At 36.7% G+C, this 13,910-nt stretch overlaps 1 protein-coding gene across 7 annotated transcripts in view; it reads left to right on the top strand.

Annotated features, from left to right (window-relative positions):
* ZDHHC21 (zinc finger DHHC-type palmitoyltransferase 21) overlaps window positions 1–13,910 on the top strand; it is a 53,345-nt gene that overhangs the window by 38,395 nt on the left and 1,040 nt on the right. For 4 of the 7 annotated variants that reach the window (XM_069776491.1, XM_069776489.1, XM_069776490.1 and 1 more), the window contains 2 exons: window positions 9,788–9,850; window positions 13,346–13,389. In XM_069776491.1, the coding sequence (XP_069632592.1) occupies window positions 9,788–9,850; window positions 13,346–13,389 (107 nt within the window). Of the gene's footprint in view, window positions 1–90; window positions 5,559–9,787; window positions 9,851–13,345; window positions 13,390–13,910 lie in introns of those variants that run through there. The other 3 variants (XM_069776495.1, XM_069776493.1, XM_069776494.1) reach the window with 2 other exon arrangements.

Raw genomic sequence — 13,910 nt, 5'->3', positions numbered from 1 at the left:
TTTTTCCTTCTGTTAGATAAAACAATAATATTGCTTATTGTTTTTATTGTAGTACCTTTACATAAGTTTACTGCCTTCTGTTCTTTGTAGCTATGCTGTATATTGGTTTTGCCATCCTCCAGCTGCTCTACCAGACTGCTTTCTGCACTTTCTGTTAACTCCTCAGGCCTACAGGTTTACCTTTGTGCCCTTTTACTGTGTGCCTGATTTCTGTTCCAGGGTCTTGGTGATAGCTTCTCACCTCCCTGTTTAAATGCTGGCACACAACCTTTGTGTCTGCATCCTCTAGAGTTAGGGTCTTTTTCTAATCCGATACTATGCCTTGCTGGGTATCTAGCTGAAGTGGTGCAGACATCTGAATTCTGTTCACCCTCACTCCCAGTAGTGGGACAGACAGAACTCAGGGAGCCTTTGAGTTCAGATGTCTTTTTAGTCTCTGTTTAAATGGATATTTGAGAAGGAACAAAAAGCCATGTGATTGGTACTACTCTAAAACACAGAAATGATACAGAAGAAAACAAGAACAAAACCTAAGTCTACAGTTCTGTTCTGTGTGCTGCCAGAAGCTGGACTAAATTTTGGCAACGGCCATCAGCATCCATTCAGATACTATTACTGTACATGAAATAAAAACTCTCAGACTGAACCTGATTCTGTCAGATACACCTGAAACTTGGGACATTTCTGTTCTGACACAGGATTATCAACTGTGCTGCCTCTGCAACAGGCATGAATTCCCAGTATGTTCTTTCGCTGTTTTGAGCCTTAACACTGTCAGGCTGCTATCACCACTGCAAACTCTTACAAAGTGCTGTAAAGCCCTTTTATCCTATGTCAATTGTATAATATACTGTGAAGTACATCCCATTGCACTTACTGAGCTGGCCACTACCCTGGAACAGATGCATACTAATAGCATTTTCAAGTCCAACCTCCTTTTATGTGCTCAAATCATATTTCTGTGGATCGCTGAGCTGCAGTATGCCTAGATACCCTCTTTTGTCCTCTTTGCCAAACTTTGTGAAACAAATACACCACAGTACTTGCGGATATGGATGGACTATGAGAGGCAGATGCTGGAAAGTACAGATCTTCTGCATTAGGGCCTCTCACTGCACCCTACCTATAGCAGAGGGGCTATTGTGCTTGCCTCATATGGACAAGTTTTTAGGTTTGGGATTATTGGGTTAGGATCGCTGGGGAAGTAGAAATCCGTTACTGGGATCTCCAGACTCTTAATTCATTCACACCCTGTGGATGCTGTTGCATTGACTCATTAAAGAACGTAGGTCATCTAGTCCATCCCCCGCGCAAAGAATTTCCATACCAGCAGCACAATTGTCTTCTTCCTTTTCATTCCTTTCTTCGTGAGTATAGAATTGGCAAGAATAAACAATACAGTCATTTTGAGGAAATCTGCTTGGGAGCAACTAGTCAGACTTCAAACGAACAAAGCCAAATCTGTTTGGTGAGGTTGTGCTTAGTCTGCAAGTTGTGTCAGAAAATCTTTCTGTACAAATGGTTTTTGATTGTCAGCATTGTAGTGTGGGAATTTGCTTCCTCCATAAGCGCTTACTAACGGCTTTGGCTAGCCAATGGCAAAGGCAGAGGAGAGGGCAGCAGGTGAGTGAGTAGTTTCTCTGCAGGCTCCCCGAAGACATGCCTGTGATGCATAGAATAGGGAACAAAGAAACTGGGTATACCCACCCGCAGTGCTGAGTGCACACCATGAAGACATTCAAGTCCTGTAGAAGCAATGAACTGTGATCACTGAGAGACAGCGATATTCCTACAGTGTACTGTGCTGCAGTTGCTGTTCAGCATCTAGCCTTCCTGTATAAACAAAGCAAACTGTATCTAAAATGAACTCTATTTAAAATAATGAATTAGTGATGAAATTAAGCTTAACTTAGTGTAAGGTACAGATCAAAATTTATTTAACAGTAGAACACAATCACTGAAGTGTAATAGTGCAGACTTGAGGTTAATTTAAAAGAAGCTCAAACACTTGAAGGCATAGATATGCACAGTTAAAGCGTTCATGTTATATTAATTGCTCCATAGCAATTCCTGAGAGCATTAATTTCAGTGATTGCTGAAGCTTCCCAGAGATGTGTGCAAAAGAGGTGGACAAGAGCACAGGCCTTTTGAAAAAGGTGAAGCAGGCAGCTTTTACTTGTGCTTGTACAGGAAAACAGATAATAAATATTTTCCTAGTTCATGCTCCATGCCTGTGTTTGCACTTTAACATCAAGCCAAGATTAGTTCCACAGCTCCTGGATAAAAGTTATTTTAAGTAATAGGGACAATCGGCATTGCAGCTCTGTGATCTAAACTTGGACTGATACATACTCATTGCTAAATGAGTCCAGCAAGTTCAGGTTTGTTGGGGTTTAACATTATTTACCTATATTTCAAATGCTGCCAAAATTGTATTTTTGGAAAGAAAAATAAACTCAAGATTTATCAAACTTTGACCCTTTTGTAGCAAAACTTCGTGATTCTCCATAAGGTAAAGTTGCTTGACTGTCACTATATTATTTTCCAGAAACCAAGGCAATAGTCTCTGTTTTGTCTAAGTAATATAAAGCTAAGGCTAACTTTTTCCAGGAATATTGGATGTGCTTATTAAAAAAATCCCAAGTTCTCAGTCTTTCAGTATCTTCTATGTACACAGAATGTGGTCTGCTTACTGTCCATCTCACAGAAGCTGCTTGGGATAATGAAACTGCAGAGTTGTTCATCCTCCTTTAGCACCATCAGTAATAAGGAACTAGCACCTGAAATGGCAACTTCATGCTTCATTGTTTATGGTTGATTTCCACAGTCTGACTGCTCTGCTCAAATGTAAATGATTGGAATGTAGCATGCATTATGAAGCACGGTATGTACCCCAGGTCAGAGCACTTGTGCTGATTCTTCACATTTACAGAAGTCTATCCTTTTGCCACTGCAGCAAGACAGATAAAATTTAATGTATAGAATTAATTTGCATTAAGTGACCTTTGTATATAGCATTTTTATAAACAGACTTGGTCTTTACTACAACTGAGCTAAGTGATAGCTTGACAAGCTGTAAGAACAAGCAGAATTTTTTCCTAGGATTTTAAGAGGAAATACTGCCATTTTCTCCTCTTTGATAAATTTTTTCAGAAGTCAAAAAAGTTGTCCAGCTGAACATGTAGTGGAAAGGATATATCTGATATACTCCAGCATGTTTTTCTGGAACAGGACAGTAGCTAAAATGCGAAAGCAAAGCAGCACATCATGAAGCGCAGGTGAAATATTCTGCTGTGTGTGCTGGCACTTTCCAAAATTCAGTTTTGCACAGTTGACTGATCTTTTATGCCTATCATTGCATAACTCTCATTGGTTATAGCAGTAGATCCATTATGTAACAGTTCTTTAAGAAAAACATGCATGTAATCTGCTGTTACCCTGTTTCATGCGTGTTCAACAGATACTAAGATGCTTGGAAAAAATGTGCTCTTTGGTAAAAATGAAAACTTTGTAACATGTGTAGTCAGATGTGGCTCTTGCACAGAGAACGTTCTTAAAGCTGTACTGCTTGAGGAGGTGATTAATAGACCAAGTTACCTAACACACAGGAGTTTCTCTGAGTATGTTTACCACCTCTCTTATTGTGGTATCACTGTTAGGGTATCATTAGCACAAGGCTATTCATATCTCATCTGGAGGTCCAGGAAGCCAAAGAGCAAGGGAGGTGACTTCTTACAATGAGAGGAGAACAGCTGGTTGGCAAAAACTGTCCTTAGAGGAACTTTTGACATGAATTGTTCTGATGAAGAGGGGAGCAGCTGAGGTGGCCTCTGTATACAAGATTAGTGCTTTCTCCCTAGAAACTAGCATATGTGAAACACACTTCTAGCAGAAGGGGCACATGGGTCTTTTTATCCTCATTCTCCAATTGCTTTCCCCAAGCTCTATTTGCCTTTACTCTCATCATCCTGAATTTTAACACTTCTTCCAGTGTGTAGCTGAGATCGCTCTTGGGGAACTTTTATTTGGATACTTTGGAGATAGAGGTATCTAAGTTCTCTCTAATTCAGAAGTCTCTGAAACAGGGAGAAATTTAAGATCCTAATTTAGGAACTCTAGGATCCTAAGAAGATACTCTTCTTAAATTCTCAGCATAACAATTATTCTTCTTGCTTGTAATTTTCATGTTTCTAGAGAACTGGGTGGAAGAAATCAGTTTCACCCATGAAGAAAGCACTGTCTGATGTAATTTCCAAAATGACCATGCATTTATATTGAAGGCCTGTTTATCTTCCATGCTTGGTGCTTGCTTTTGCAGTCCTCTATTCCCTGTTATTGCTTGTAGTGCAAATTTGAATTTTATATTCCTTAACTGGAAATGACCCTGTATTCTTACATTTCCAGGCAGCATGATGTTTTTTAATGAGACTGCTTGAGAAGTAAAAGCAAGCTTAGCATAAAGCAGTAAGTAAAAAAAACCCAACAAAACAACAAAAAAAGATTTGTCAGTTACACCCTAGAAAAACTAAAAGTTCTCCTACTGAGAATAACTTTTTTTTTTTTTTTAATATTGTTGATACACTTACTTCAGACTACTTCTAGCTGCTTGTACTCCTGCAAGCAATTACTCCTCTTTTGCCTCAACCGCTACAGGATAAGAAGATAGCTTTAGCATAGACACTTTCAAACTCCATGAAGGTAGAGAGGTGTTTTTTTATTTTGTGATTTGTCATAAATAGTAAAAATACTATTTATAGACAAATTATCATTTTGCTTGAGATAGATAGTTCCATTTCAGAAAGTTTTTAAATTTTCCACAAAAAAACCCCCAAACATCCACTGTCTTGTGCAACTACTGCCTATACCTGTTAATTATACTACAATGGTGAATGTAAAGTTTATCTAGAAAAGAATATTTTGCACTTAACCTAGAAGAAAATCTTGAGGAGGACATACGTATGTTACAGAATTGTATTTCCAATTACTTATTCTCTGTGGTTATCCTCATATGAAATAATAAAATTTAATTGGAAGCTAAATCAAATGGTATCCAGAAACTTGCTTGCTTTCTCAAGACATATTTTCTTGACATGGGTTTTTTTCGGAAGTCCTCTCTCATTTGATATTTTTATATGTAACAGACGCTTGTTTTCCTAAAAAATGCATAACTAGCCTATTCATTCATTTATTCATAGGAAAAGGCATAAATTACCTACAAAAAAAAAAGTCTCTTTTATCAACTACAGGTTGCTTCTGATTTATGATTGTAGGAGGTAAAGAGCTGCAATTCAGGGTCTTTTAAAAAAGGTGGAACTGTCAGGTTGCTTGTGTGTATATTAGTACAAGACTAGCCCTGGCATTTGCATTTCTCCTGCTCATGTTCAATTTTTGCTTTAAGAAAGTACTTCTGTATGTCTTTCATGTCACTTCAACAGTTAAATGATGTTAAAACCCAGTTTTTCTATTTATGCAGTAAGATTCTGACATCGGTTATGTTTGATCTACAAGGCATTATTGTAGAACAAGTAATAAATAATACAGAATGCTTTTTTAAACAATGGTTTGTCTGACTATTTTGATATTTCTTCATGTCTAGTGAGGTTTTAAATTGCACCAGACACTACTAAGAAGTGTTCAGTTTGCTGATCTTTTTTAAGGCTGGTACCTTTTGCATATGTGAGGTGTTCTTCCTCTCAAGATCTATGTTGTTCTTTATTTTGTTGGCTGCCACCTGTCTGAAGCAATCAGCCACTTCTTTCTCTTCCTCTGTACAAAAAGAAAATCCTGTCTTCCTATGGATGGTGGAAGGTAACAGGATAATCAGTTCAGCAGTGATCCTCTGATGTCATTGTGGGAGCCCTGTAAAAGCGGATTATCTGTGACCCAGATAAAATAATTAGAAATTACTCGGACACTTACAAATAACTGATCTACTAATCTCATTTCCAAAGTTAAAAAAGGCCTGTCTCTCAACATAACACTACCAGATGTTTCAGTTAAACAGCATCCTTTGCAGAGATTAATCTGAACCCTAATTTTAAAGGATTACCTTTGATTGTTTTTTATTTCAAACACTAAACAGTTTGTGTTTTCATTTTTCCATAAGTTCAAACAAAGTATTTATATGGAATTAAAGAAATTTTCTTCATTTTTCCACTATAGTCCATCAAATAGGACTTTATGTGATTTTTGTGTCTTAATATTGCGGAGAAAAACTTTTCACTAAAATTATTTAGTAATTAACTTGTATCTCAGTGGCAGAACTATGTAATGGATGGGCTTTTATAAATTAATAGATACCATGTGGTCTTTGTGCAAGGTAGTGGATGTATTATCATAAACTAAGTGGACAGTGACTTTATTAATTTAATTAATGCTACCAGGGTTTCCTGTTAATTAACTGTTCAAATGTGTACAGTGATATTTCAGTATCCTGGTGCATCAGTACTGTGTGGATGTGATAGAGAGAAATTTCCCTTTATTTGCTTTGGGGAGGATGGAAGGGAAAATAGTTTAACAGTTGGTGTTCAACACTCTGTCTGGTGCACAATATGATGCTTACTATATACATTTTTCCCCTTAGAAACATTTAAAAATATTGATATTTGTTGAGTGCTGTGTTTTATTACTGTTGCAGTGTTTCTCCTTTTCACCTACAAGTAGTAAACATATTTCACTAGCTATTTTTTGTTGTTCTTGTAAACAGATCCACCTCCATGTTAATGTCTTGAACTTACTAATTCATATATTTTAACTATTTTGCTTACTGTGACTGATACTTACAGGGAGCATGCAGTAAGGAACATTATTCATTTTGCTCAGGGCTTTTTTTCTTGTTGAAAGGACAAAAACTTCCTTTTAAGGAAATTGGAAAAAGATGGAAATTTTACAAATTAATTTTCTGATATATTTTTCCCTGAAGGATTATTTTCAAGCAGTTTTCTTTAGGAGTATCATTTCATTTAATAGTATAATGCAAAACTGAAGTGCAAACAATAAAAATGCCAGTGAAAAATTTAAAATCCTTCATGTAATCAGTAAGTCAGACAAAATTTTACAAAGGTTGAAGTGCAAAATAATGAAAATGTAACTGCAGTTATTCTGTTAATAAAACCAAAGACATTTTAATTCTTTGCATATTTCATAGTGTTGATCTATTGCTGCTTTAATATACAGAGTGCACAAGTGATCTAGTGCTAAAATGCTTTCTGTCTTCAAAAATAAGTATCTTATAATTTAAAATATTTGTAATAATATCTCTAATCAGATAATCTATTAAATACTGTTTTGATTAGTGAAGTACTAAGGGCTTTTCCTGTTTTTTCAAACATGGCTGAAATGTAATCAAGGAACTATTAATCCTCATAATTAAGTCTAGCGCAGAAGAAATTAGGATTGGAAGGGGAAATTAGGATTTCCAGGCAAACATATTCTTTACCTGGCTATAGTAAAGTGTAAGATAAAAAGTAACTGTAGAGGGAGAGCAAAAGCTATATAAACTATCAACTATCAAATAGTAATTTGAAATTAGAGATGTAACAGAAAATAAGTTCATGTTAAAGTTGTCTGTCTGTATCTTCCCTGTTATTCTTACCCCCCCCCCCCTTTTCCTGTCTCTACCTTTAATCCACCTATAGGTAAATCTCCTATTAGAAGACTGCATAAAGTCCTATAAATTAAATTGTCAGGAAATAGTGATGTCCTGGTCTTTGAGTGGGATTTTGTTAACTGTGTAGTCTTTTTTATCTTTACCTTATTTTTCTCGAATAGACTAGCAATTTGTTTAACATTTTTAATGAATGTATCCTGACAGTCTTAAACAGCTATTTACCATCAAAATAAAATTTTATTTAAAAACCCTCTTTCATGAGCTATTTAAAATGTAAGAATAAATTCAAGCGCAAGACACACTAAGTGGCAAAAGATCTCATCTGTTTTATTTAGGTCACCACATGGTTTTAAGTAAAGTGGGAATACTTTTATTGAAATTAATTATTTACAATATTATTAAGGAAAAGCATAAGTTAGAAAATTTAATCAAAGAGATTTTATACTGTGCAAGGAGTCAAAAATACCATGCCAAAAATATCCCCTGTTCATCACTCAAGGAGGAATTCCTTTTAAAACTCAGTTATTTTTCTAAATAATAAATGGAGTACCTTTAACCAATTGAAAATAAGTAACTATAATAATGATGTTTAAGTGTTCTGAGGGCTGGGTACTTTTTGTTTAATGTTGCTTGTCAAATTTAGACATCAAACCATTAAAATGGCTTCTGTGTGAGGAAAGTCAATAGATAGGCTTCCTAAGCATTTTTTTCTTAATATTTTTGTCTTGAGAAGGTATTTGTAAGTATCAAGAAAAATAATGTGCTTTGTTATATGTCTTGCTGTCATGCAGCTGTCTGCACCTAACACACCATGGATTTGAAGTAGACTGAAGAGACCTGTTTGCATCATCTGCTTTGTAGATGTGTTCTTAATTTGTTATCAGATGTTTTCATTTCATTGAATCATTTTCTAATATCTGACAAATTCATTGGAAATCTATTTAACTAAATTCATCAGAGCATAGAGGAGTGTAGGAATAGTCCCTAGATATAACATAGTGTGGCTTCATTTTTAATTTTGCACACAATTCTCTGATTTAGGGATTTAAAGTTAAAACTGAACTAGTAATTTTCAGGCTGAACTTAATTGTAATTGATAAAATTAATCATATTGTGTTATATGAGAAGTCTAGATTAAGAAAACAATGCTAAAAAGTAGCCAAATGTAAACCCAAAATGTAATTAATGCCAAAAAGGAAAATTTCTGAAATACGAAGTATTCTTTCTATGAAGTGTTCATTATTTTATATTCTTCAGTTGCTCACCTGTCATTTACACACAGTGAAAGGACGTTAGGTAGAAGGAATGAAAAAATGTATTGTTCAGATAGAAGATACATTGTCTTGCACTTCAGATAAAAGCAACGGCTGAAAATCCAGGAAGCCTTACAAGTTTTGGTTTTGTTCTTTCTGTTTTAGCATACTTTCCTGATGATCTTTATATACTGAATATTTGAAAATACTATATTAAGACAGCATTGCAAAATGCTTGCATTCTTCTATTGCAAGTATTAAATAGAGCTGTATTGAGTACATGTCACTTTAAGCAAACAGAAGAAAAATTGAACTAGAGATTGTGGCTGCATGCTTTGGAGTTAGTCCTGTGAGTTACAAATTACAGCTTCTGCTTTGGAAAACATGAATCAGTAAGAGGAAAATGCTCTTTCCATGTGCTTCTTCCATGGTAAATTAGTTCATGATGAATCCCATCCTTAAAGCAGTCTTAAACAGTGCATGTGATCTTTTTAAAAAAACTGTTTTTTCAGGCAGTTGGTTATGCTAATTAAAAATATAGATGTGAAAGAGATATTCCTCTTAGTAGCTAATGCAGGTGCATTCATTTGCAAATGAATCTTAAGTTAGCCTGCAGAATTCAGTCAGTGCTCTTACATATGTCTCTCCATTCCTCTCGTAACAGTCTTAGCTGTGGCAGTAGCTTACTTCACTTAGACAAGCTGCTTTACAGACTTGTAGTAAGTCGTCAAAGCAAAAAAACATTCCTCATCCCCTCAGCAGAATCTGAATCCTTTGCCCTTTTCTTTTTTATTTAGAGTGATATATTGTTAATGATTGCTGTGTTTATATTGTTGAATTTCTTTTGCCTTTCTTACTAAGGTACAATTTTTTTCCTAGTTGCTTTAAGATGCTTATCAGTGGGTATGTATCTCTGAATAACCAGGTGCAGGAACAACAGTTGTTTCCAATCTGGATGATGACTTTGGGGGTCCAGATGACCCATCAGGTAATCAGCTGTGGGTTAGTCAATTTTGTCTTGTATGCAGTTGTAAATTTTATGGGATTTTTGGAGACGGAGATTACTAGGGCTCAATAGCTGTGCCATGTTTGCTCATACCAAGTTATTTTCAACTTTTGGATAAGTGCCAATTCTCCAAAAGATTTTAACATCAGCATTAGTGGTGAGTCGGGGGCGGGGGGGGAATCTTAGCAGAGTTCTATTTGTATTAATAGTAATCCAAGCTGATAGTAGATGCAGACAGCCAAAGCCTCTTAGGCTGAACACAGTAATACTGATGTTGTAGCAAAACCTTGGTACACATCAAATGCATAATTAAGAGAGATGATACTCTGGTTGAAAGCCATTTGTGAGATGTGTTAATGAACAGAACACCTTGTCATTCAGAAGAATAGTGGTTATTCTGGTCCTCCCATCTCCAAAAGAAGAGAAATTAATGTGTCTAAGAAAGCCTTAAATAACAGGCCAAAACTCAGCTATGGCCCTCTCCCTTTCCTTCCTCTCCTGTCTTCAGAGGGGCTACTGAGTTTCCTGGGGTGCTGTGAATTTTCACTTTCATTTGATAAGGTAAATTGGTTCACTCTCAAAAGAAAGTCCATTTCAAATGAGCCCAGCTGTTTGGCAGCAGTGTTGGGGGAGGGAAGCTGTGAGGGGAATTTGTTTTTTTAAGTTCAGTCACCAGCACTTGTTAAGCAGCTAAACTTCAGAGAGATGTTTTCTGCCATTCCCTCCAGCCCTAGTTCACAGCTTTTAAAATGTGGCTATAAAGTTTTTTTAATTCTGAAAAAGTATCCCAGAAGCAAAGGATTCACTGCTCAGTCCCAATTCCTTTACTGTAAAGCGAAAGTATTCTAAAGTAGATGTTGGCATTTTAGTGGAAGAGGAAGGAAGGAAAGAAAGTAAGGAAGGATTTCCTTTGACTTCCTATCCAACTGAAATTCTTAGTATGTTTTAAAGGTGTGGAAGCTCGATAGTCTTCTCTTACAGTCATTTTCTGCAATTCCTGTTTTGGTGTTTTCACTTAGTTCTTTAATTTAATGGGTTACATTTCTGAGGGGAGCAGACCCTGACTGAGCATCTTTCAGGTCTTGATAACATGCCATGATAACAATTAAAAAGAAATATAACCCCCAGTTCCCAACCTGGGAATTCCTCTAAAATCTCAAATACAGTATTTTAGGGAGCAGTGGAAATGTATTAATGAATAAACAATGTGGAGAAACATAGCAAAAAGCCATATTTAAGGTACTATTTTGTTATGTCATGTCTGCACCCAAAGCTGGTTTAAGGCTCCTTTTGTGAAACGATAGCTTAACTCTTTTGGTAGCCAGAACTCAATTATAGTCTGGACTAGCATGCTACTGTTGTACAAAAAGTCATTAACAATCATTGCTTTCAAACAAACCAGTATTATTTTGTACTATCAGGTAGACAACTTTGAGTTGACCAGAGGATAATTCGTAGAGCTGAGGTATTTTTGCAGTTACAGAAGGAGCTATAGCATCTCATGAAAACACTGTTACGACCTCACTGAAACGTCGTGGAAGGAATATCTGTGTTTACTTAGTCCTTTTTATTCAGAAAGCTGTGTGTGATTTTCTGTGGCCAGAAAAGGTGGTGATTGTTCTGACAAGAGTTGGAGAACAAGCCAGCCCAGGGAAGCCGAATATCCCTTGGCTGTGCAGGCAGGTCCTGCCCGAACAGGGAGAACGGCTTGCGTCTTGTAATGCTTTCCTGCCACCTGTGGCAGGTGAGGGGGGGTACACTAGACAGACGCCTAAGGTGGCGAGGAGAAGCAGTGTGCCTATGGGCATGGAAGAAACAGATGGTATTTACAGCCTGCTGCCTCCAGTCCTGTCCTCTCTCACTACTGAGCAGTTGTTCAAATCCACCTAATGATGGGGCCAGAATGGTTTGTGTAGTCTGCTGTGGGCATGCCTTTTCTGCACCAACAGGGAAGAACTTGTGCATCCCGGTGGGCTGGCGTGAGAAGAGGGGGCTTCTCTCCTTTGCCATAGTGCGTCTGGAATTCAGCTGGGTAGGCCGTGGGCAGAATTAAGATTTTTGCTGTTTAGCGTGCGGTAAGGGATCCTGTTCCAAAACTCGTCAGAGCTGGGAAGCGGATTTAGAAGGACAAAATTTGGCAAGGGGAGTTGAGGCCACCCATGTCTGCTGAAGCAGGGAAGCAGCTTCCTGTACATTATTTCCCACTCACATTTCACCCTTCCCCTTCAAAGCTTTATGAAAGATGATGGCAGAATCCCAGCAGTGCCTGCACTGAATTGGATGCACTGATGGCAGGAACAATCAAGGAACACAGTATGGTTTTATTGCTAGGTGGTGTTTCCAGATGACAATGAAGTCGCAGCCTAATTAAACCACAGCCCTTGTGTCTCTGTATGGCTGGGACAATAAAGGCTAGCTCTCAGTTTCATTCAAACGTTAGTGTAATCTGACAGGTGCATTATGTGCATGCCTAAATCAAAGAACAGCAAAGGGAAATACCAAGCTGCCACGAAAAGGAGATGGAACCATGAGAAATACTTCAGTAACTGTATTTTGGACCTCGTGACTGATTCTGGGACATAACGAATTATGAATGTGCATTGAAAACACTTTAATACTGCTGGAGTTAAAATTGAAATGATACTTGCAAAGCAAGCTTTTTTGTTAAATATATAGAGTGAAAGTGAGAAAAAAGTACTATTGTAGGCAGTTTTTAAAAATTTATTTGGGGATGATCTAAGCTTAAATTGATTTGTTAATTATAAAACTTTGTGACTCATTAAATTAATCATGTTCAGAAAAATAAAGTATGAATTTAATTTACTGTTAGCTGCCGGGGTGGTTTCACTCTGCACATCATTTAGTTTTCGTTACATTTCAAGAGAATAATTTTTATGTTTGGTATTTACCTGTAGAGACAATGGAAACTGATAGTGGTGCTGTGTGCATTATGATACTCATGAAGATAACTATTTTAAAACTTCTTGATAGCTCCTGCTTTTCAAAATACTACATCTGTTAATAGCTGCATTTTACTAAATTTTCATGTGGTTATCTCAGTGGACAGCTTGAAGTCTGGAATGGATGCTTGTGAAAAGTATGGCAAGAGTGAACCCTACACACATTACTTCTAAATGTCCCATGAATTAATTGTAATAGCTGAATTAATTTTAGCGGTAATAATGCTGTAAATTTTTGTTGACATTCTGTGGTATGTGCTATCATAATAAAACTACACAGTATAGTTTCACATCATGTTTGTAAAAATCATTTAACAGACTGAGTAAATTTGTGCATATAATCTCACAGCTGTTTGAAACTAATATGGTGTGGGAGTAATATGTAACCTACTGGACTAATGCCAAAGCAGTGTACCCTAAGAATTGATTCCTTGCTTTATTTAGTTGCTTTCATAATGACATTTTAGGTTAGGAATGTAAATAAATACTTTTTATTGTGTTTTGTTTTTTTCAACAGGATACTACAAGTATAGAAAAAATGTCAAACTGTTGTGAAGACCTGTAAGTGCTATAAAATTTCTACATTTATTTGCTGAAAAGCTGAAAGACTAGCTTGGGTTTTTTAACTGTGTGAGAGAGAAAAGGAACTGAAGGCACTGTGTTAAGATTATTTTGCATGGTACTGTGCCCTGTACTTCCTAGCTCACTAATCTTTTAATATTGATTGTGCATAAAGTAGCCTCACGTTATTCCCATTCCTTCTCTACCCAAAGCCAATGGAACTATATTTTCTTTCAAAAGTACAGATCAAAAGACACTTTCTGCTGTGTCTTGACATACATTCATTGATTCTGAGGTTCTCCTCTGCTTCAAAAGTTGCCTTTGGTTGATTGACGACACAGATAGTTTCTGTTCTCCAAAGTTAAGTCTCAGCTGCATGCCATAATGAAAGAAAAGCTGTATTTGTGATGCTGGGACACAATTCATCAGAGTCCAGTAATGGATCCCCAGCCAACCTGCATTGTTCTAGCTGACTGAAGCGCACCGTGGGCGTGCTGTCTTTCACTAATAATGCTGTCTTC

This window comes from Haliaeetus albicilla, chromosome Z (assembly GCF_947461875.1).
Source record: "Haliaeetus albicilla chromosome Z, bHalAlb1.1, whole genome shotgun sequence".
In the NCBI taxonomy this organism is placed as follows: Eukaryota; Metazoa; Chordata; class Aves; order Accipitriformes; family Accipitridae; genus Haliaeetus; species Haliaeetus albicilla.
This window is presented reverse-complemented; position numbering and strand designations above follow the sequence as displayed.